Below are 25,563 nucleotides of genomic sequence, written 5' to 3' on the forward strand. Positions count from 1 at the left end.
TTCTTTTTGCAAAGGAGTTCTGTGGTGGTTCCTTACTGCTAAAAGTTGTTCTGCAAGATGTCCAGCTTTTTCATAGTGGGAGGACATCCCTGACACAGCCCTACAGGGGCCTGTGCTTACACTAATGTTTTCAAATGCATTCCTAAGTGACCTGGAGAAGGGTGTAACTTATGACATGACGAAGTTTCTAATGGTGCTAATTTATTCAGGATGGTAGAGAAGGCGGCTGACTGGTCCCCAGCCTCCTGCTTAAAGGAGGGTCAGCTATGATGTCAGACTAGGTTACTTTGGGCTTTGAAACCTCCAGGGATGGAGACTGTACATACAACCTTGCTGGGCAACTGGTTCCACTGCTTGGCTCTCCTCATGGAGGGGATTTCTCCTTACCTCCAGTCTCATCCTCCCACCGTGCACCACTGTCAGGAGCCCAGCTCTGCCTTCTTAATGACCTCCTCATAGGCACTGGCAAGCTGCTATCAGGTCCTCCTGAAGCCTTGTTGTCCTCGGCCTGAACAAGCTGAGGACCTTCAGCCTGTCTGCACCAGCAAGTGTTCCACCCTCTTGACCATCTTGGTGGTCTTACTTGCTGCGATTACCAATGTCTTTCCTATATTGGAGGCTCAAAACTGGATGCACCAACTACATGTTTCCTCATGAATGCTGACTGGAGAGGGATAATTACTTCCCATGATTATTGGCTTTGCTTCTGGTAATATAGCCCAGGATGCTCTTTAGAGTGTTTACTGCCAGGGCACACTGATTGTCAGGTATTGAACAATTACTGGACAACACAACTGTATGCTTTTTTCCTAGTATAAACTATAGCTGTATTTCCTGCACAACAGTTGGAAGAATACCATGCTATGTAAATAGAAGCTGTCCATCTTTCTGTACACAAAAATGCAGCTTTTAATGCACATGCACACACATGAATTACAATTGTGAAAGGTAGTTGTACATTGTGCATTTTGAGCATGTTCTTTCTTAGCATGAAAGTGTAGCTCTAGTACTTGCAACTGAAGATGATGCTTTGCTAATCTGAGGCATGAATTTCAATGCCAAAGTTTTAAGGACCATCCACACAGACAAATCAGTGCCAGCTGATCTTTAGTAACTGTCAGTGGGATAAGTACAATGTAATTTGCATTAGTTCAGACCTTTATTGCTTGTGTTTAATGCTAGACTCTTCAGTGCCAGCCCCTTAGACGCACATAGTTATGAACTGAAATGTGCGCAGTTTATCTCCAGCTCTGTTTCTGCAGGAGCTGGGAACTGTCTGGTACAGATCCAGAAGTATGACTTGGAGCATACTTGGATGACAGATCCAAAAGTATGACTCTATGGAAGAGCTGGATACAAGATACCTAAGAATGTAGTGCAGTGCATCTCCAGAAGTAGCCTCTCTTGGCATGTCTAGTGTGTAATCTAAGCAGGAGCATAAAGCACTTCCTTTCACAAATGAAGATTAAGAACTCCAGGGGAAGACAGGCTTCTTTTGCTTGTCCTACCAGAGGTTGTATTTAGTCCATGCAAAGCGATGTGAATGAATTATATGCTTGAGATTTGAAGACTTCTTAATGTGCCGCCTATTAAAAGGGAGCCCCTAGATGTAGCATAGAATCCATGTGTTTTGTTTTCAGTTACTGAGTGGTGTGGAGGGGGGAACACAAAAAAAGACATTACAAATTATTAAGAGTTGCTTCACTTGACTGTTTGGCTATAACCGTATAAAATTCTCAGACTCCTCTTAATTTCCTTTATGTTTTGATGCAGCTGGTCAAACACAGACCGAGTGTATTTCCCCTATCATCTGAGGATGTACCATAGTTGGGTTTAAAGTAGCTTCCCAGGAGCAGTCTAACTATGGCAACAGATCCACAACTACTTTGCCCTTCTGTAAAGTTGGAATGAATTTAAGGAAATAAATTTTAAGATTGCAAGTTATTATTTGTTCTGTGGTTTTGTGGTTTGTTTTTTTTTTCTTGAAATTGACACTATCAAGGAATGTCAGAAATCTGTAGTCATCACAGTTGTATACATTCTCTACACAGTGTCTTCACTGTCCCTGAAGTCAAACCTGGAAGAGCTTCATTTGAGCTCCAGTGAAAAACTCCTTGCAGAGAACTTGGGGTTATGAGGAATATAGCTTGTCCTAGATTTGCTGCATTTGCAGCATCCTTAACATTTGTTAGCTCTTATTGTAGAGATGGGTGATGGCATAAAACACTGCTTTTTGTTTGAAAACATAGCTTGTGGTATGATTTGGATTGAACGTTGTATTCCAATATTGGCTCCAATACTGTCACATATAATAGTTTTCTGAAGAAAAGATGGACTTTAATGAATTAGGCTTTTCTTTCCCTGAAGATATCAGTATAGCTTTATGTGTGGTGTTCTTTTTTGATTAGTGCCCTTTTTCAGTATGACTACCTATGCTTTTTAAGTGATTAGAAATGAAAGTTGACAGATGATTTAGGGTACTATGAACATATGTATATGTGAATTTGCCCTCTTCTAAGTTGTGTTTTTTTTTTTTTTTTTAAGAAAGTCAAATTAGGAGTTGTTAAGAACTGTATTTTCTGAAGCCACATGACTATTGGTAGAGTGTTCCTTTTGCATTTGCCAAGGGCTGTATTCAGTAAATGCATTGGAAGGTATTTCTTAAACTAGGGTCAGTGCGTCTTAGTAGTGTAAAGTGAATAAGAATGGCTGTAATGTACATGACAATAGGTGTTGCATTTGGGGGGGGAAACTGCTACTCTGTTTCCTCAGGTATCAGTATTAAGAGTAGTCTTGCTCAACCTAGATGAAAATGAAGTAAAACATTATGTTGTTAGCACAAAACCAATTGTGATGGGTTAACCCTGGCTGGACGCCAGGTGCCCACCAGAGCCATTCTATCACTCCCCCTCCTTCTCAGCTGGACAGGGGAGAGAAAATATAACAAAAAGCTTGTGGGTCGAGATAAGGACAGGAGAGATCTCTCACCAATTACCATCATGGGCAAAACAGACTCAGCTTGGGGAAAATTAACTCAATTTATTACAAATCAACCAGGGTAGGGTAATGAGAAATAAAACCAAATCTCAGAACACCTTCCCTCCACCCCTCCCTTCTTCCCGGGCACAACTTCACTCCCGGATTCTCTACCAACCCCCCAGCGGCACAGGGGGACGGGGAATGGGGTTTATGGTCAGTTCATCACACGTTATTTTCTGCCGCTTCATCCTCCTCAGGGGGAGGACTCATCACACTCTTCCCCTGCTCCAGCGTGGGGTCCCACCCACGGGAGACAGTCCTCCACGAACTTCTCCAATGTGGGTCCTTCCCACGGGCTGCAGTTCTTCACGAACTGCTCCAGCGTGGGTCCTTTCCACAGCGTGCAGTCCTTCAGGCACAGACTGCTCCAGCGTGGGTCCCCCGTGGGGTCACAAGTCCTGCCAGAAAACCTGCTCCGTGGGCTCCTCTCTCCACAGATCCGCAGGTTCTGCCAGGAGCCTGCTCCAGCGCGGGGTTCCCACGGGGTCACAGCCTCCTTCGGGAACCCACCTGCTCCGGCGTGGGGTCCTCCCCGGGCTGCAGGTGGAGATCTGCTCCCCCGTGGACCTCCCTGGGCTGCAGGGGGACAGCCTGCCTCACCATGGTCTTCCCCACGGGCTGCAGGGGAATCTCTGCTCCGGCGCCTGGAGCACCTCCTCCCCCTCCTTCTGCACTGACCTGGGGGTCTGCAGGGTTGTTTGTCTTAACGTGTTCTCACTCCTCTCTCCGGCTGCTGTTTACCGTCTGTCCCAACTTTTTTTCCTTCTCTAAAAATGTTATCACAGAGGCGTTACCACTATCGCTGATTGGCTTGGCCTTGGCCGGCGGCGGGTCCGTCTTAGAGCCGGCTGGTATGGGCTCGCTCGAACACAGGGGAAGCTTCCAGCAGCTTCTTACAGAAGCCACCCCTGTAACCCCCCCCCGCTACCAAAACCTTGCCACACAAAGCCAATACACCAATTCTTTAGGAGATGTAGTCAATACAAAGGAGGGTTAGAACTTGGTGCAGAAAGGACTCGATTATCCCCAAATAATAGCTGTAGTATGAAATTAAGGTGTGGTTTTAAAAGGGAAAAAAAAAAGACATGGTGATGAACTTGAACCCTGAAAACAAGTTTCTACTGTAACTTGAGAGCTGCTCTGCTGGAAGCAATTGAGGAGGACAGTGTGGATGGATTCAGCAATTGGAGGATAATGCTAAGTTACTAGTGTGATTCTCAGGTGAAGATGTTGAAGTATTTTCAGTACAGAAAGAAAGGCTTAATGCTGTTAGTACCTGGAGTACTGCATACAATCCCAGTCATTCCTAATTGAGAAGCATGAACCAAAGCTAGAACAAGTACAAACAAGGGCTGTATTTTTTTTTTTTTCAGTACAAAAATAGCCTCAAACAAAGAGCAATATGAGGAGTAAGAACCCAGGACTGCAGTGAGACAGGACAGTGGAGTCTATTCTTTGCTATCATGGGCAACACATTCCTTTTCCCCAACTTAACTGAGTTCCACTCTAAAAATAGTTAGGATGCTGGCTTTTGCTACTCCCTTTGGAAAGCTATTCAGAATGCATGGTTAGAAACACTTCAGGATCATAGGTTTCACTATGTATAAATTGAGACTGAAGTAATATTTCTGAGTTTGCTTATTGAGTTGTTTTGGTCACTATGAAGGACTTTTAATTTGTGAACTCTATTTTGTTAAGATGTTAAAGCTTTCACTGATTAGAATTTACTTATTTCTTTTCTTGCTGATCATTTTAAGATTATGTGCTTTTTCAGTAATAAACAACTTTGTAAATATTTGTTGTTCTCAATTCTGAGAGAAGTAGAGGGACAATTACACCAAGATATATAGTTACACCTTATTGCTGAGTTGCAAAGTAGCTGTCATCTAAAACTAGAAATACAACATTTGACAGTTTGTGTATTTTGACAGTTTGTGTTACTGGACAGCTTTCATCTGCTGTGCCCTCAGAATACCTCAGTTATCTCAGTGGGACCGTATAAGTACAGACCTACATTTTCATTGTAACCTTGCTATCGCAGATAGAATAAAGGTCATCTATTTTATTCGAAGATACAAACAAGATTGCAGTAATTTTTATTCTTCTCTTAATTAAAAGTAAACCAAAAATGAGCTTAACTATATCTTTATTTTACACAGGGACAGGTGTTATTTGGGTCTGATGGATTTTTGAAGAATTTTACTGACCTTGTATACGTGATACCTGTTTCAAAAGTGGATGCCTAAAATCAGATGTCTCTAATCTGTAGCCTTGGTCTAGTTTTCAGAGGAACTGGAAACTTAGAGAAGGACTCTTTCAGCACTGGCATTGTGTTTTCCAATACTGACAGGACAAGCTGTGTCAGAGTACTCTGAAAACCCAAGGGTCATCTCAGTTTCTTTTTTTCTTCCTGATTCAAAAATATACAGGCATATTTTTTATTAAATCTTAATAAAATTATTTATTAATAGAATTATTTATTTAAATAATTAAATTCTTTATCAAAGCCTTTTCTTCTCTGAAGCATCCTCTGGAAAGTTGGTGAACTCATTCGTGTTAGATATTTGAATTCAGAGATCTAGTTATGAAATCTAATTTTCAGCATCTGTATTTCAGGTATCATTGCTGTGTATTGCCAGCACAGAGAATGAGCTCAGTTGCCACTTTTAGACCTATGGCACCATAATACTTCTGGGAGACATGCAGGGCAGTTGCAGGCACCCAAATGTGAGGCTCAGACACTTGGCTATGCTTTGTTTTTTTTTTTATCTAAAATGTCTGACTACACAAAAGAAATAACTCTCCCAGTTTCTTTTTATTAGTGTTTCTTAAAAAGTCTGTCTTCCCTGATTGAGTGATACATTCTTTCCCCCTCTGATTCTGCTGATTTGGATGTAATATGCGTATTTAGATGTAAATTTTTAAGGGCTATGATCGCTATGTTTGTTTTCACTTTTTCCTTTCACTTAAGGTAGCTTTTCTGCCCCTGATTTTAAGACAGTGAGTTCTTAAAGGCAACAAATCTTTAAATGATTGATTAAAGAAATAGATCAGCTGCTGCCCAGTGAAGTAATTTTGCAATTTCAGATCACAAAGGAGATTAAAGCTCAGATTGAAGTAGAACACATTTAGGTTGTTAATATGAATTGCAGGGCCAATTAAAAAAAACAAACCAACAAACAACCCTTGTACAGGTAATAGCGCAAACTCACTTTAATAGTAGCAACTGCTACAACAGTTTTGCCTGATTGAGTTGGTTAACTGCTGTGCGTTAAGACTCATGAGGTGGCTACTAGTATTGTGCACAAGGAAAAGAAGCTTAAGAGTTTGGGCTGCTTCAGGTAGCTTCTCAGCCTGTGGTGTGCAGGTATTCTGTTTCCTGCAAGCTGACATGAAGCAGAATACACTGCTGGTATATCGCACTGTTCACTGTGACTGCTCAGGCACTAGGGAAGCCTAAGGGATACAGCATCATGGAATGGCATGCTTCGTTCTTGTTTCATTTCTGACTGAATCATGTTTTTAATGGGTATCAACAAACAAGGTTAAGGAAGCAGCGTTGAGCCACTGATGCCTCATTCAGGAGCAAATCAAGTGTTGTTTTTCTCTTTTCTTTTTGTTTCCTGCAAAGGCTTGGACTGTCTTGCTGTTCGATTCCTTTCCTCCAAGATTTCCAACATATTTGTAGGTGTTGTGGTCTTACCTTATTGTATTGACGTTCTAGTGCTAAATCTTAGAAACAACTTGATGCAAGTCATGCTGGGCTCAAGGTACATCTGACCTAAATAAGCTACCTACCTTATGAGGAGGGAAATTGTGCCCTTGGCTTCTGACTATAACGGAAACATCATGTTAGACTAGCTCATGCTTGGACATCCACTGTAGGCCAATGAGTCTCTCTTATGTGTGTTGCCGCCTGGAATTTGTTTGATTCAAGACATCTTGGAAATAGTAAATGTAACTGCTTTCTTCTTTCCACATATGTTGATAGCTTACTCCAAAATTGATCTTCAAGAGCCCATCGTATAAAATACAGTTACCCTTAGGTTACATGTGAAGGGGATACAAAGCGTGATAGTTTTTACAACTCAAGTGGATTCAAACTTCAAAAAACAACCCACCCCACCCAGCCCTCCCTCAAACAAAAAATTGCACTGTAAATAAGGCTTTTTTCTTAATTTTAGGGTAAAACTTGCTGGCCATAAAATTTATCCAATACCTGTTACTGTAATTAAACTGTTCTTACTGGCTTAACTTTCTATTAATAAGCTATAAACCAAAACATTGTTGACATTTACATAGAATACATTTTTGTTGACCTGAATTCAATTTTAAGTTGTTGATACTGGATTTTCTGTTTATTATTCTTATAATCCAGACATTTCTTCACAACCTAATAAATACAATGTGTTTTATTCCAGATCTGTTTTCTCCTGTTTGCTGTTCTCTACATAGTTTCCTACTTCATAATCACAAGATACAAAAGGAAAGCAGGTAAGCATAGACTTAATGTATTAAAAAATAATTTTGCTTTTCAAATGAATAGGTGATTCTTTTCCTCTCTGCCTTCACAAAGAAAGCAGAAGAACTAGATCTCTGACCAAAAGTGTTTCTCAGGCTGCTGGTCTATGGCAGCCTGGACTGATCTAATTGTATATGCTGCTGTATTGCCCTCTATCTGCTCCCTTTGTCCCTGAGCCACGCATTTCCATCACCTCCCTTGTGCCCGCTCTGGCACTTCTCAGAGCCTTTAACATGCCTTCTAATGTCACTAACCAAGGGAGGGAGTGCACTGAAGCATCTCAGAAAAGGATCAGTGAGTACTGTAGCTGGCACTCTGTAGTTGAGTGAGAATGGGTGGCTGTTTTCAAGGTGGTGTGGATGGCCACAATCACTTGTTCTGTTGTGGCTCTGTGGCAGCCTAAATTTTTAACTGCTTTGAGAGGGAAGAAAGGGGAGAATGTCAAGTAGACTCTTCTGCCTCCCTTGCCTTTAGATCCTGTTGTTCTCCTTTCACGTCAGCTTTTCCAGAATAAGTATCTTCAGGCTGTGTTCTATAACCAAAATCAAGTTCAGAGCTTTAGCTGGTAAAGTGAAAAGGTTCCCGGTAATACAGAAGGGAAGTAGCGGATTTCTTCAAAAAATCCTGCTTTGCTCAGGTAGAGTTATTTCAGTGTTCTTAACCTGTTCCTTATGACCTCACCACTGAAGTCTTATTCCTTGAGATAATACTTCTTTTTTTTTTTTTTTTTTTCCTTCAGAAACATTGTCTGTCTGAAACTAGTCTGTAGGAGCCCCTGTAATTTTCTTCTATATTTCTTCTAAAGACAGTAGCATAAAGATCTGTATAAAATGGCAGAATCTTTGACTCCTGACAGTTCATCTGGGACCTTGGTGCTTGGTAATGCTCAGTCAGTCATGCTGGAGGAGCATTCTTATGCATGATGATCTTGGCACTTTGAACTTTGATGGAAACTGTTTATTGAGCTATAGTGACCTGTGTTGTTACAGAGCTGCTTTCATAGATGGGTTTCGTGTTTAAAAAAGTAAACTCTTCAAGAAATGTAATACCTTTAAAAAAAAAAAAGTGCACCTCTTTAAACATAGGAAATAGTTTAAAAAGTGAGTAAGGCGGATACTGTCTTCTGATCGTGATATGTATTTTGGAGACTACAAAGCTGCTACCATTTGGAGATAGGGAAGAACAGGGAAGGGAAACTGGTTTGGCAAACACTATTGTATATAAAGACACTTTTACTACCTTTTTGGCAGCTGATCTCATCAGCTACTGAGAGGAACTGCTCTGCACCTGTCCTGACTTTATGAAAGCTTTGTGAGCATTTAGTTAGGCAAACTTTGTAGCCTGCTAGGCTCTTCCTGATGAGACACGTTTGAAGAGTTAACCCATCTGGAATTCTTTCAGGACAAATTGTTTTCATAAGAGACCTTGACTTAGTCTCTCAAAACACCATGAGATTCTCATTAAAAAAAAAAAAAAAAGAAAAAAAGAGAGAGAGAAACAATAACCCAATGTACTTTCACAGAGGAATTTCAAAATAGCATGATGTTAGTGGCTACATGTTTATTTCAAGTGTGTGCATGACTTAAACTTGAAACACCTGGCTTTATTCTTAGATTTTAAAATAAATTTGAGTTACTTCTCACGAAAAACTTGGGAGACTTAAAAGAAGAAAGCTGACTTTAAAATTATTTCAAATGTAGAAATGCATACATTTGTGTATAGATGTTTGTAGAGAAGGATGTAAAGAATAAATGAAGGATGTATTAGTGATTGACCTCTGAGTTAAATGTTGATAATATTTCAAAAAATTGGAATATTAATTGAAGAATAAGTGAACAAAAATGGTCTAAAATGTGAAATACCAGAAGGGAAGCCATGGTATCTTAAATCCAAAACAAACAACAACAACAACTACTCTCCTTCCCTGCGTCCCCCAAATCCCCAGGAGTAGGGAGGAGGGATGAGTAAGGGGAAGCAACTGAGTGGTGGTCAGTACTGTTCTGGGTATACTTTCTTGTTTTAAAAATACATTTATACTGAAAATGAAACATCTATTTAGCATTTTGTAGGAGTAGTTAGTAGGGACCCTAAGACTTCCCTGTAGCTTGCGTGCTCTCTGTGGTTTCAGAGGTCCCCAAAGGACAGTTCCTAGCAGCAGCCATGCTGGTAGTAGTCTGAAAGCTTGTTAACTGCAGAGCCTTCTGGAAGATGCTTCCAAGAAACTTTGCCCTGTATATTTAAATAAAGTGGAATAACTTTGTAGTTACATTGATTGAAAAGAGTTTAAGGCAAGCAAAAAAAAAAAAAGTATTCATTTTTGTTAGGAATGTTCTTAAAATATTGATGCTGATAAATTGTTTTAGTAATTCTAGATTTTAATTGTAAATTAATTATTCCTATGTATATACATTTTAGCCTGAGGAAAGATGACTAAGTATTGAATATAATCTGCTGTAATTTAATTTTCAGATGAGCAAGAGGATGAAGATGCCATTGTTAACAGAATATCGTATGTATAGCTCATTTTTGCAGAACTTTTGTTTCTCGGTATATTATTATGATATGAATCTTGTATGCTTCCAAATACATAACAGTCCGTTTTAAGTATGACACCAAATAGTTTGCTAGAAGGCAGAGGAAAAAGATTTGATCAAGTGACACCTAGTATTATGAAAGGCATGACAAGAGGGAAGGCAGTTTGGTCTAGGGCTTTTTTCACCTATGGTTTTCCTGGTAGGCATAAAGTTGGCCAGAATATTGCATGAGGACCTGATGCAAGAGGTGGAATTCAGTGCAAGACCTGCACCTAAATTTAGGTCTCTAAAATGTAGGTGTTTATATGGGAGGTAGGTGTTTTAAGTTCCCACTGCAGTCAATGGAAGCCCTATCAAGGGAGGCAATGGATCCTGGAAAGAAAGTTAGCTCACCCTGAAGTAGACATCTATATATGATCATCTTAAAAAAACCTTAAAAAAGAATAACAAATGGAAGACAAGCACTTGCCAGACTTGCTGGTCTGCCAGCAACTCTCTCTCCTCTTCCTGTTCCTTTGTAAAGCTAGATATTAATCTCTTCTATTTAAATATGTCTGAAGATTTACAGAACATCTGTGAGCTGTTGCTGCCTTCAGTTACATGATTTACTAAACTGTGGGCTTGCTACTTGCTTATTACAATGTTCTTAGCTCTTCCATGGTGGTACTGTCATCCTCTTGGAAGGAGAGCTCATGAGTATTTTATTGATTTGTCTTGTACCCTGGGAAAGTGCCGAGTACATTGCAAGCTGTTTGCTTTCAGTTGTGCACTTGTGGCAAGCTTGAAAGATGTACAAAGATGATGTAAATCTTAGGCATGCTTCTCACAGTAGTGTCTGGTACCAGAATTTATTAATGAATTTGAACTTATTTGTCACAAGGTCTACTTCAGATCTATAGAAAAATACATACTTTTAAATGCTATGAAGCTCTTCCCTCTCAAGTAGAGAAGCATCTCCTGTGCTTTTAAGACTACAGTGAAGGCCCTTCTAGATAGAATGATTTTCATAGCAGCTGTGGTCTTAGCCTGGTTCTGAATTTTTCAATATTCAGAGAGTAAAATTTGTCTTGTTAACTGTTATCCCCCCTGCATCTATTTTCTAGTTTAACTTTAAAACACAATAAATACCAATTGTAAATACTGTGTTCTTCATGCAAAAACAGCGAAAGACAAGATTAGCACTTCTATCAGAGTAATAGCCTTTCATTAAAAGTAGTGTTATAAATATAAAATGCTTCTTGTTCTTTCAGCCTAAGCTTTCTTGTTCCTTAAGTGTGTATGTTATTTTCCAAAAAGCAATAACTGTCAAACATATGCAGATGGATATTTCTTTGCATAGCATAATTGTCAGGACTTAAGAGGTGGGTGGGAGGAGAAAACAAAGCCACACTGCTGTAGCACCTTGAAAGGCTGTAGTCTGTTAGGCTTCACAATTCTGGCTTAGAATACTTAACCTTAAATAAGAGAAAAAATACCTCAGAAACCAACAACAAAAACACAAACATACACATATATATATATTAAATAAAATTAGTCAGCCAGACTTTCTTCTCTAAGTTAAGTATTGTGTGAATGAAAAATGGATTTGTAGACTGTTAAGGAAAAGTAAGATCTCCGTGAACAACTTACTGACATTTGTGTTGTAGGAATGACCTATTTAAGTTTATCTTTTTTGTCATGCAATTTTCAGAATTATTTCTAATTTTATTCTAGCATTGAGTTAGTTCTGTCAGAACATTTTTGTTGATGTTATTTTTTTTTAAGAACACAGTTGTTTTTTAGTGCCACAAGATGGCATTTGATATAAGGTGTATTTGGGATCTAAAAAGAATAAGTGTAAATATTTTAAATAATTCCGACAATTTCTCTGTATTGACTTTACAGCTATCAGAAAACCCCAAGCTATGAGATGATACTTGAGTAACTACATTGTGAAAGAAAAGCAATGGGTTTTTTTTTTTGTTTGGTGTTAAAAATATCTGTTTATGTGTAATTGTACTCACTTTTTAGGCATTAAAAAGCTCTGCTTTTAAAAATTGTAGTAAGAATACAGAAATAGAAGTTTTTTTCATTCTGAGTGTGTATGTGGGAAATGAAAACTAAAATAGGAGACTTATGAAGAGGCACTCCACGAACTCCAATAATTTAACCTGTGTATGACGTTGGAATTGAATGCATACAAGTCCCAAGAGAATAATTGTGGTAGTTGGTAAAAATGAGCTATTTTTACTGGATTCTGTAACTTGGTATTTGAAATTTGCATTTTGGAAGTGAAATATTGTGGAAATCACAGTTTCTCCTGCCCCTTTACAATATAAGAATGTGTTGCCTTCAGTCACTGATTAATAGGTAGGCTAACTACTTTTTTTTTTCCCCCTGTTCAGAGCATGTTGGTGGTAACAGTGGTACATTTCTTTAAATTTCAGGCTGTTCTTGAGCACCTTCACTCTAGCAGTTTCAGCTGGTGCAGTCCTGCTTCTACCTTTCTCAATAATCAGCAATGAGATCCTGCTTTCTTTTCCACAAAACTACTATATTCAGTGGTTAAATGGCTCACTAATTCATGGTTAGTACTCAGCATAATGTAATTAAAATGGATGTCTTCATTATACATGCACAGATGTGTTATTATTTTCAAAATAACTCCATTTTCATTTAAGATGCTAATTGAATTGTTAATATGTTATTGGCTAGTTGGTTTTGCTGTTGTGTGATATATCACAAAAGTCGGTCTTAACTGTTCTGGTGTTTGTTGTTTTGTTTTGTTTTTTTTAAAGAATTATGCAGGCTTGATGGAATTAAACCAAATTTGCTTTGGTTTGAATATTAATGTAGAATCAGAGCTACTAGAAGCTAACTTGAAAACACACTGTTCAAACTTCTTCCTCATGTGTTAATGCAAGATTCATAAGCCTGTCTCTTTATGATGATACAAGTAAATTTATTCTCAAAAATAAGAAATTTAAGAAACTTGCTAGCTATGAGCAGTTGGGATTAGATAGTTAAATTCAGCTGTTAGTGATTGATTTGTAAACAAGGAAAATTATAGAATATAAGTGTATCAAGTGTGGTAAAGAGGCGCAATAAAAATAAGCTATTTCAAGGAGAGCAAGGTGCAAGAAAAAAATATTACTTGTGCTTGCAGCGATGATGCCTTGATGTCTGCCAGAGTGAGTTTCTTAGGCTTTCCAATATTGGTTAACATGCTTACGACTGGCATGTATAATGGATACTAATATTTGAAAATAATTCGGACACTTCTGTGTGTCTAAGGGAAATAACTGGTGGAAACAGGACATTCTTTAGTAGACTTGGCTGGAGAAAGAATATAAATTGTTTCACATGGTGAAGGTATTATTTAATCTGGAACACATAATTTACAAGTTAACCGTGCTGTCCTTTTTCTGTTCTTGTGAAGAGAGGGTAATTGGTCTTTGGAGGATTTTTCTCAGAAGAACGTACGCTTTTTGCTAAATGTCTTATAATACTCACAGATAACAAATTCATTAATTTCCAGATCCCTAACTTGCAAGTTGTTTTGGCATGTGTTTTTTTTTTTTTTTTTTAAGATTAAAGTAGTTTACAACAAATTAAACATGAATAGGTGAAGACAGGAAATAATGTGTATTGTCTGTCATCTTTCTGAAACTAGTTGAGTATTTTTTGTGTTATCTGGACAGTAAAGGAATTTTTATTTTTTTTTTTAAAACCCATGAAGAAGGAGGAGTTGACTGTAGGTGTGGTGGTCAATGGTGACCCTGACTGTGGTGACAAAGTAGTTTAAGACCTGAGAAAAGTGAGGAAGGAAAATAGTAGAATAAAGACCTTAGATTTTGAGAGAATAGACTTTGTCATCTTCAGGAAATGTGTTTGCGGGACCTTACTGGAGAATGCCCTGAAGGCAAAGGAAGCCAGGAGAGATGCTTACTTTCAAGGATAACCTTTAAGCACTGTAATGTGCACCTCAGTGTGCAAGAAAATGAGCAGGTGTAATAGGAGGTTGACTTGGCTTAATGGGGAACTCCTGAGCTCAAAAGCAAAAAGGAAGCGTACAGAAGGTAGAAGTAGGGATGAACTACCCAGGAGAGGTGTAGAAATATCACCTGGATTAATATCCTGGTGTGAAATTAGGAAAGCCAGGGCACAGCTGGATTTGCAACTGGTGAGGGGTTTGTGTAGAGCCAGCTGCTTCTCTGGAATGTGCAGTGAGAGGCAAGAAGCAATGTTTGCAGGACATGAAGCAACAATTCTTCACAGTGGGGATGGTTGAACACTGGGAAAGGTTGTCCAGAGAGACTGGGAGATCTAAATCCATGAAAGTTTTCCAAAACTCAGCTGGCTAAAGCCCTGAGCAACCTGATTGCACCTGCAGTTTAGCGGTTTTAAGCAGCAGATCAGACTACATGACTTTAGAGGTTCTGTCTAGTTGAGTTCTTCTATGATATGTTTTGTCACACGTCATGGGGGATTGCTAATTTGGTATGTCTCCTACATGGAAGAAAAAGACTCCAGCTAATTCTCATTTTTCACACAGATTTAGCTGCTCAGACAGATTTATATTCTTTACTCCCAAACATGGAAAAAAAAAATATTTAGTGGAAAATAATCCTTCCTGCTGTGTCTGAATTGAATTTGGAAAAAGCTACAATAAAATATTACAGAGTGAAAATTATAATAACCAATTCAGAAATTTTCACTCTGTCAGAGTTGCTACAGTACTTGAGAAAACATGAGTTAATTAGAAATCTGCTGAAGAAAGTAGTTGTCACATAGGAAGGCCTTTGAACTTTCCAGTGACCATGTTGTTTTGATTTTTAATGTGATAATCTTTTGAAAGTACCACTTTATGCATGCACAGTGTAATTTATATAAGTCCAGTAGTAATGGCTATCAAGGAAGTAAATTCAGCATCTTGGTGTTTCCAAGATTGTATATTGCAAAGCTTACGCTGGGGTTGACATGACTGAACTAAACCAAGATTTACCACAGTTGGTGTGAAGGCTTCAGAAACATCTGTAACTGCAACTTGACAAAAATTGAATGTACTTTATTTCAAAAAATTACCTTGGGGAAGGGCTCCCTCTTGTGGTGTTCACTAGGTTTGCACAATAGCATTGCACTGCTCTGTAAAAACCTATTCCATGTAGCGGCAATATGTTTTTGTAGTTATGAAATACCTGTGCAAGTTTTGAGAGCCGACAGTGCTATCACAAGCACTCGAGTTCAGAAAATGTTCATATCTCCATAATACTCTATCATAGCCTTCATGTATGCTTTGCTAACTGCTTTGCAAATGTTACCAAATGGGAAAATTTGTATTGCTTTAAAACACTTCAGTTTTGCTAGATATATCAATTACAGATATAGTCTGAGGTACTTGAAAATGACATTAAGGGTTTTTATACTGCACACTGTTGCATTAGTTGTGGCATATAGAAAAAGAGAAAATATATGCCTGTAATTTTTGAAACTAGGCGGAAAGACCCTACCTGGATCCAGTATAAACACTTATCTAATGCATGCTGAAATAAACCCAGAAGTACTTCTGACAGCTGGATGTTCATTTGTGCTGTTGTTGGATACAACCACCAGGTGGGGGTAAAAGTTAATGAAACTGCCATGAATAAGCAAGACAAAAAATTGCTTAGGGTCTAATATGTCTGCCAAAGACCAAGCGATTTTTAATTTTTATGTTTCATTAACTTTTTAATGGGGGATATTCTTAGGTCACTATGAATGCAAAAAAAAAATTTAAAATATTCCAATAGACTGCTTAAAGTTTTTATATATGTTGATATCTGCAAGTGTGTCTCATGCAATTTTATGGTGCAGTCAACATAATAGAAAATAATTATTTTTTTGGGTCTATTTTAAATTGATTCCTGAACTATCAAATTCGGATAAGAAATACGGTAGGGGAAGAAGAGGGCCGTGTATGTTCCTTACTTTGAGGAAAGTGTATATGTATGTCAGCAGCAGTACAGCACTGTCCTTACCTCTCATAACTTTACATGCACATCATAGCTCTGTAGTTTAATATTCTGTAAATGTGGTTCCTATCAGCTGCTAATGTGTAAATTTCTGGATTTTTAACTTCTTAAAAATCACCCCAGATGTGCACCACTCTCCCCTCCCTTAAAATGCTGTGTGCATATGATGCAGCTCCGAAGCACTGTTTTACCTTGTAGACATACATGTAATAAAACTGCTGAAATTAGAACAACCAGGTATTCAGCTTTGCATTAGGTAACTGAATGTACTGTCTTCAGTTAGAGAAAACTGCTGAAATAAGACCCCCAGCCCCATCTAATAGTATTTCTACTCTAACGCTGGTGTCTTAATTTTCTGAAAAAAAAGTGTGTGTGTGGGGAAGTACGCAGAGTGCTTGAGTTAATGTACCCCTAGTAAGGGCTGTTGATGACATTCTTGCTGATGTTGCTATGTGTGAATGTTTCTTGGATGGTAACAGGAGCTTCCTGGCTAAGCAAATTCAAAAGGAAAAATCCCCCTCTTTGTTAACTGGAGTTTAGCCACCTTTAGGCAGTTTGTTTTCTTTAGCAATTGAGTATTATATTTCACGCATCTCTTGGAATTTTCTTGTTTTGTTTTCTGTAGCTTATTTGGCTAAGTTTGGTTCCTGGTGTCCTGGTGCTATCCATTGCTGGAGAAGTAGATTTCTTGGCTCCCTGCCTCCCTCTTCCTTTGTTTTTATTTTTCCTTGAAATTTAAATAATTTCATTTAAGGAAAAAGGAAGTATATATGGTGAAAGCATTTTTTTAAAGCAGTGTAGGTGAAGATAACTGCTAACTCTTTTACATTTGGAACTAAATACAGGAATTTCTCTCAATAGTGAATTTCCCAGACATCCAGTAAATGTCTCTTTCCTTCCCTATTCTTTCAAAATGGACAATTTCAAAGAAGAAAACGAACAAGCCTGTACATGAGAAGAAAGAAATAAATAGAGCTGTTAGTTCAAATTTTCTTATGATGGGGAATGTTCTTTTTTGGATTTCAGGTGATATAATATAGTCCTGCAGAATTTTGGAATTTTGGGGAAGGTAGGGGACTAAGCTTGTTTTTCTCAACCACAAAATAAAAGCTGTGTTTTCAGGATGCAGAACATGTGACACTTGTTAAACCTGTTAGCTACTAAATTGTAGGTAAGCTTCTGCTTTCATAAAGAAGAAACACTACATCCTGCACAACTTTTGAGAGGATGATGATGGGTTTGTGTTTAGGCACCAGAAACTGGCTGTTAAGAAAGTGTTCAGCTTAGAAAATCTTACTGGAACAGATACCCTTAATGGAGATCAGTTATCATTTCAGGTTGTTTTCTAAACCTTTTCCCTTCCTGCAGATGTCACGTGTCTTACAGATGTTCTAGTTTTAGTCAGTTGTTGATTTTTCACCTAGATCACAGAATGGTTGAGGTTGGAAGAGACCTCTGTAAATAGTCTGGTCTGACCCCCTGCTCAAAGCAGGCTGCTCAAGGCAGTGCCCGCTCGTGTTTTGAATATGTTGAAGGATGGAGATTACAAAACCTCTGTGGGCAACCTGTTGCAGTGTTTTATTACACTCACAGTGGAAAAAGTGTTGTGTGTGTGTTTGTTTTTGGTTGGTTTTTTTTTTTTCCTCCCTCTTATGTTCAAATAGGTTTTCCAGTTTTTCAATTCATGGTTATTGCCTCTCCTCCATTCACTGGATACCACTGTGAAGAGTCCTACTGTTTTCCTTTCCCCCTCCCTCATCAGATATTTGTATACAATGATAAAATCTCCCCAAGTCCTTTCTTCTCAAGGCTAAACAATTCCAGCTTTCATAGCCTCTCTTTGTATGACGGATGCTCCAATCCTTTAATCATCTTTGTAGTCCTTTGCTGGACTTGCTCCAGCATGGCCATGTCCGTCTTGTATGGAGGAGCCCACAACTGGATGCGGTGGTCCAAATGTGTGCTGCCAGTGCTGAGGAGAGAGGAAGGATCATCTCCCTTGACCTGCTGGCAACACTTTTAATGCAGCCTGGGATGCTGTTGGCTGCCTTTGCTGCAAGGGCGCATTGCTGGCTCATGTTCAGCTTGGTGCGCAACAGAACCTCTAAGGCTTTTTCTACAAAGCTGCTTTTGGGATGATTGGTCCCCAGTGCGTGCTCTGCCCATTTGTCCAGCCTTGTTGAGGTTCATCTGAGTGGTAAGCCACTGTTCCTCCCCACCTCGTACCTTCAGCAAACTTGTTGAGGTTGCGCTCTCTCCCATCGTCCACATCATTAATGAAGATGTTAAAACCAATATCGACCTGCAGGGCTCTACCACTGGTGACTGGCTTCCAGCCTGACTTTGTAGTGCTGGTCACAACCTTTTGAGCCCAGAAGCTTAGCCAATTTTCAGTCCACCTCAGTCTACTTACCGAGCTCATACTTCATTAATTAGACTATGGGGAGATTTATGGGAGATTATGTTGAAAGCCTTACTAAAGTTGAATATCCAGTGCTCTCCTCTTGCCCACTGAGCCAGTCATCTCATCACGGAAGGCTGCTGTTGCTGTTACCATGATACCTTCTTCTGATTTGGAGGTGATGATGGCAGTTGTGTATTGTTCATGTTAAAATCCATGATTTGTCTAAGTTTCTCTTGAGGAAAAAATATGGGAGGAAGTGAGTACACAGAACTTAATTTTGTGAGATTCACTGATAGTGGTAAAATACTCTTGTCCTGAAAACTTTTAAAATGGTTTTCTGAAGAGCCTTCAGTGGGATATTGTGGAAGTAGTCCATCTGAGTTTGCAGTCTGTCTCCCAAGACTTCAGACATTTGCTGCTGTTTAAGTTGGTATCCAGTTTTTGTTTGAAGATGATTCTGCAGAGAAATGGGTATTTTTCAGCCTGTAAATAACTATATCCATAAAAACCTGGCTTCTGTTAGCACTTGTATGTGTATTATTGTTCTATATAAGGGAGGAAAATGTAGTGTCTTTAACTTTTAATGCTGAGAAACTCATAATGTAAACTTTTTTCTTGTTTGTTGCAGGTTTATGGAATCTTGCTTCTCTTTTTTCGAATTTATGTTTGTTTGTGTTGATGCCCTTTGCCTTTTTCTTCCTGGAATCGGAAGGATTTGCTGGCTTAAAAAAGGTAGGAAAATACCGTTAAATACGGAGTCTTTACAGCATATATTCCGTTTTCAGCCCTTGTTTCTGATGAAACTGAAATTAGAAATTTGGGAGGATTTGGTGCTGGCATGTGTATGCTTATGTGAACGTGTATATACAGATGCGCACTCTTGCACAAGCAGGTGAAGCTATACGGTGTGTGGCTGTGAGTAAGCTTAAGGAGGGGAAAAAAAACAAGTCCTTGAAAAGCTATGTATACTGAAATGAAGAGAGTTACTTAACTTGTCTTTTTTTTTTAATAACAATGTTTTAATCAATATTTTATTTTTGGAAAATGATTTTGTTGGGTTGCTAAAAGGAGAGAAGGTTCAATAAATGCACTAGAAATGAAGTAACAAGGGAAAGAAGTACAGGCTGCTTACTGATGGGAAGGTTGATTAAGTAATGGATGACCCAGAGAAAACAAGCTTGACTTGTGAATTTTAAAGATTACAAACATCCCCAAAAAGGTTCAAGTGCGGTCAGTATTGACGATAATATGTTAAGAAAAGTGTCTTAAATGGGTGGAGAATAACTAAAAATATTCAACTTAGTGGAATATGCTCAAGTTGAGAGGGCTGAGCATTTCAGTGAAGCATGGAATTTGGCAAAGCAATTTCTGAACGATAAGATAACGATTATATTAATATGTGAACTAAAGAAATATAACGAAAAATTACTTCAATGGGAGGCATAGCAAAATGAATTTCAAATCATAAATATCAAATAAATGAAACTGGAATGACTGTCTGGGGACCAACTGTAGCATGTTTTCATTAATCTTTGTCATCTGAATGGTTACACTTTTGTTTTTAATGATACTACACTTGAGGGAATTCTGTGCCCTTTGGATGACAATTATTAGAAAGCAAAGGATCTTGAAAAGTGGTCTGAAATCAGGAAAATGAAACGCATTAAAGATGGATGCAAAAGACTGTGAGTCATTGGTGGATCGCACGTAATGTAAATCAATGAGGGGATGATTGTGGTGGGAAGGGAAAACATAATTCCTGGTTGCATCAACAGGAATTGGCATGGAGGCAATGAAGTTGCCATTTTTTTTCTTGGTGGAATTGGGGAAAACTCAACTGAAGTACTGCATTCAATTTGGGATTTTAGGGTTCATGTAGATGCTTAAGAGAGAAAACAGGACAGCAAAAACCAAAAAGATACTTAAAAGTACAGCTTGAAGGGAAATTTTAATTGACTAATCTGAAGATTTTATTCAAAAGCTGAAGCTACTGGGAGATTACATCAACTTGAGCAATATAACTGTGTCAGAAAGGACCTGCAGGACCCAGTCAAGATGGTGTGTAAATACTTGTTTGGTATAGCTTGTTCTGCGCTCCTTGATGCTACTGCAGTGTTCGTTTGACTGAACTGTAGATGTATCCAAGTTACTTAAAAGTTTGGGTGACCAAGCTAATGAGTTCAACTTCAAAGGAGTTTGGTGATGGGCTATTATGTTTAATTCTACATATTCAACTTAGCTGGAAAACACTCTCCTCTCTTCTTCCTTCACTTCAGGTATCCAGAAGGCTAGGAAAACTTTTAGCAACTCCTTTTGTCCTTCCAGGTTTCAGGTGGAGGCTACTCCTTTTTCCTTTTGGCTCTAAATATCTAGCCACAGCTAATGTATATCTTTTCTTCTAAAAATGAAATAAGCTAACTGATTTTAGTGGGGTTTGCGTCTCCTGCAGTCCAACTAAAACCAAGAATTCTCTCCATCAGCATACCATGTATGGTACTGCTGGTGTGTCCCCTTGACTTGTAGATTTTTGTTGGCTCCAACGGATGCATTATGTATCCCAGCTGTGTAAAACTTGCATTTTACATAAAACTTTAATAGTTATAGTGTAACTTTTAAAGTTATGATACTGGCTATCAATAAATCCCATTCAAGATAAATAGGATCACCATACATGTTTACACTTGGAAACATTTGTAACTCCAGATGAGATAGAACCATAATCTGTATGCAGATGTAAGGAAAAAGACAATTGTTGGTTATTTAGAGTAGTTTTGCTTCTTCGTGGGGTAAATGAGATCAGATTTTAATATCAAAACCCACCTATTGGGGGGGAAACCCAATTTTGGGATTTCTTTTGTTACTTTGACTCCTTCTGAATGTTTTTGGTACATCCCAAAAGCCAAGTATGATCTAGTACAGGTACTCAAGGCCTTTGTCCAATGTCTGTTCTACCTGGCTGCTCTATTTAAAAGTATCCAAAATGGATGCAGACATACTGAATTGTTTTACCAGCTTTGAGTGAGCCCTGAAGCTACTGGTGAATATGTGGGAATTGTAGTCCATTTTAATACGAACATACCTTGTCTTTGATCACTTTTCTTAGAAAGTAAGTGGCAAATGTCAGTTCTCGACTAAGTTGATAGTTAAAATTGAGTGTGCTGTTCTGTTCAAATTCTCAGGCAGATACATAGTTTTCCTTGCAATAAGTACTGTATATACTTTTTTAAAGAATTGTATCACATAATAGAGTGATTAAAATCTGGGAAAAATTATAGTTAATTGAACTCAGGATTACATGTAAGCTTTTCAGTTCTAGAATCTGTAAAGAGTACTTCCCATCTCTTTTACTTTCCCTAGATTTTTGCATATTGCTTATCTTGCCTCTTCTCAGAGAAGATTTTGAGACCTTGATTACTTTGTTGAATTCTGGTACTTTAACAAATTTTGGTTTTGATTATACTTGTGCAAGTTTTTTTTTTTAAAAAAAGACATATTTTGTCATTCATCACATCAGACTAATGGGCCAGAGCTAAAACATCATTCAAATGCTATTACTGTTAACTGGCAAAATCAGATTTTAGTGATTTCAATTTAAATGAACATTTCATACATCTGGCAAAACTTGCAGCATTTAAGAGAAGAGCGATGTACTGTAAATGTGAAGGCATTCAATAAGGAGGTTTGGCACAGGATATGTAATCTTTAATCTTTCAGCTGGGAGTTGGATATGAGGAGTAGGGAAAGTAGTTGTTTCTAGATCCCCAGCTCAGCTCAAAATTTGGATAAAAAGACTGTTTCCACTGGAAGCTTTCATGCAGGTCAACTTGAATTTGTCATAGAATTACCTTCATTATAATGAATAAACAGGTCACTTGAGATTTAGATGTGCACAGTCAAGATGTCTGTTTGAAGGTGTTCATGTAAGAATTACTTGCTGGATTTTAATAGAAGTTCTGAAAATGAATGATTAAGAGAGGTTCAGTTCTGAAATTGAATGGATTTTTTTCATTTTTTAATGGATGTCTTTGTTCAGCTTAAATTGCGACAGTAATGTTAGTCATTATCACATATGGGCCTAACCCCTGAAGTTTTTAGTCATCTGTTTGAGTGTTTATCATAGATTATGCTATAAAAGTTGATTTTATGTATTCACAGTAGTGTGAACTTTTTGCAAGCTATGATATTTCGGATAGCTCATAGGTTACTATTATGAGCTTTGTATAGCTTTTCTTTCTGTGTTCTTGTAAGGAAGTATTGCTCCCTTAACTGTTAAAGTTTCATGAATCAGAATGGATTTGATTAACCATCTTCCAATTTACTATTGCTTTTTTTTCTTGGTTGCTAGTATACTTTCTAAATGGCACATGGCCCCTCTTATAGACTCTCTTCGATTCCCCAGGGCAACAGTTTAAAACAACCGAGGACTTGCATATTATGCAGAGGAGAGAGATACGGAAATTAGGCACTCACCATGGACGGATGCAGTGTTGTACTGAAAATCAAACTGATTCTCTGCCTAGTTTTTAATTAAAGCCATTATGTTAATTCAGAAAGGGCATTTTGGGCCTAAGGGGGTTGGCCATGCCCTTTTAAAGAGCTTAAGTGCTCTTCCTTGCTATAGTTTATTTCCATTTAATGGCAGTTGCAGACTTCTGTTATCAGGAAAATAATTATGAAAGCAATATTGGAGGTGTATAATATATGTGTATCTTTGTGTATATATGTGTACATGCCATGTGTGCATTTATGCACACATATGTATTTTCATGCACATGTGTGAATTAGGTTTTTCAAGACTATTGACGTAGTTGGAAGTCATTGTGATATATTATACCTTAGCCGGTGCTATTAACTGAGCTATTGGAGTACCTGAAGTAACCTTAATCTTCTGCATAGGTATTAAACTTTTTCATATCTTTCTATATTCTTCTTGTCTTCCTTTATAGAGTCTGGGCATAAAGTTATATTTCTTGTTTAGATACTCTTTCAGTTCTTTGTCACTGGCCTTCCCAAATTCTGTAGTACAGTTATGAAACAGAGGTGTCAACCATGTTTCTTAATGTCAGAATTAACCTATTTCTTTATCATTCTCTCCAAAAAAGGAAAATTGTGGTAATTGCAGTTGTGCATCTGTAGTTCACAGTGCTGATGTTTCCATGTGTGATAACAGACTGCACAGAAAATTACATGTGTGCTGCTGTGTCAAGGAGGCAAGCATTTTTGAGGAGATAATTGCTATACCTTTTCTTGACCTTTAAAATATGCTTTCTCTTGATGTAACTTCAACTGAAATTTGTATTTGTTTGAAGTTGACAAAGATAGAGATGTTTAGGAGTAATTTCCTTGTAAGAAAATACAAATAGTGCAATTTACCGCCATGAGAAACTGGAATAACTAGGTATTGCATAATCACGAGCAGAGTTTTAAAAAGGCTTTATGAAGTATTTTGCCTTAATACTGATCTTTGAACTTGAAGTCATGGCATAAAGTTTAACATGAGCGACAGCAACATCCTGACCAATTATCCAAATTATCCAGACATCCCAAAATGTTCGGAACACAACACACAGAGTCTGTGGATTAAGAGGTTAACTCCTGGAACATCAAAAGAAGTGCATGATAATAAAAACAAATAGTACAAAAATTTGAGGTAACTTCCTTGCTTAATTAATTAGGTAGACCAGGTGGAAGCGAAGAGGCCAGAGCTGGTGCTCAGAATGTCTATAAAGCTGAGCAACATGACAGCACAATGGAGGAGGAACAAAGATTTTTTTAATATACTTCTATCCTGTGTCACAGTTTGAAATTGTCCTGGTTTATGTCCCTTTTGGCAAACTTACATAAAAGTGACCCTGTACTGTATTTTATGACCAGATGACTTTTTTCCCAGTGGCTAATTTGTATCAGACCCCCATCTTAAAGAGACACAGAAATGAGTAGGAAGTCCAAGCCGGTTTGTCTCAATGAGCTTTCATTGCACGCTTTCATTATTTTTGCTCGTTTTTGCCACTGATCATCCATAAATTGTTGGAAATGAGTGATTAAGGAAGTGCTGCTTAGTGTTAGTGGCACATGCACATTCTTGGTATGTTTTTTGTGGGTGAGAGGAAATCGCGTACTGCACAAACAAAAAGGAAGACTCCTGCTGGGAACCTTTCAAGGAAATTTAACTTGCATAATGTTTTGATCTTGGTGTTTATTACAGAAAATAAGAGTAATATTTCACCAGCTATTGTTATGTGTCAGCTAGTCTCTCCATCTGCTTGCCTTTCCTTGATATCTCTTCCAAATTCTCATTGAGTTTTTTTTTAATAAAAACACCACTTAAAAATGTAGCAGTTTATTCATACACTTAAGGCAGGTGAGATGGGCCAGTGTTCAGAACAGTTTATTGCATAGTGCTTGCTACTGTATAAAGATTTCATTTGGCTGGTGTGACTGCAAAGTCCTGCTTACGTTAGCAGCTGCAGCTTAGCCCATGCAAGTAAAATGTGGTGTGTAGGTTCCCTTCCAAATAGTGAAATACAGTGGTTTCTGCTGTTAAGGGCAGATTTCTTCCCTTCCCTTCCCCTCTTCCATTGGAGCACGGCTTTTTAAAATGTGTTTTGTAAATAAAATTACTTATTTGGAGAGGGAGTGAAATGTTGAAGCTTTGCAAAAATGCAGTTTACTATCATTTTTTGAAACTGCTTTTTTTTTTTGCTGTAAAGATAAGCTATTGTTAACTTGCTGAGCAGCTACAGTGTGTCTTCCATCTCCTCAATATTTGAGTTGAATTGATACACTCTATATTTATCAACAGCAATAACTTTTCCTAGTCATGTTACTGTATAATAAAACTGAACTAAGCCTAAGTTTCTAATGTGTTATCTTGCAGTGTGTTGTATTTGTGAACTCTAGGTAACTAAATGTAGTAATAAACATAAGTGAAAAGTAAACCTGCTGCTTTTTCCTTTCTTGGTGGGTATGGAAATTCAGTTTTTCTACATGGAAAAATACAGAACCTAGTACTCCCCAGTTTTGCTGTGGGTACCATTAAAACTCTGGTACAACTATAGGTGTAGAGCACTATAA

General features: G+C 38.0%; 1 protein-coding gene across 2 annotated transcripts in view; it reads left to right on the plus strand.

The window, feature by feature from the left end:
• LMBR1 (limb development membrane protein 1) overlaps positions 1-25,563 on the plus strand; it is an 81,116-nt gene that overhangs the window by 9,751 nt on the left and 45,802 nt on the right. The window contains exons 2-5 of one of the 2 annotated variants that reach the window (XM_052806780.1): positions 7,461-7,533; positions 10,031-10,070; positions 12,522-12,661; positions 19,118-19,221. In XM_052806780.1, the coding sequence (XP_052662740.1) occupies positions 7,461-7,533; positions 10,031-10,070; positions 12,522-12,661; positions 19,118-19,221 (357 nt within the window). Of the gene's footprint in view, positions 1-7,460; positions 7,534-10,030; positions 10,071-12,521; positions 12,662-19,117; positions 19,222-25,563 lie in introns of those variants that run through there. The other variant, XM_052806791.1, reaches the window with a different exon arrangement.

This window comes from Harpia harpyja, chromosome 1, assembly GCF_026419915.1.
Source record: "Harpia harpyja isolate bHarHar1 chromosome 1, bHarHar1 primary haplotype, whole genome shotgun sequence".
Lineage (NCBI taxonomy): Eukaryota > Metazoa > Chordata > Aves > Accipitriformes > Accipitridae > Harpia > Harpia harpyja.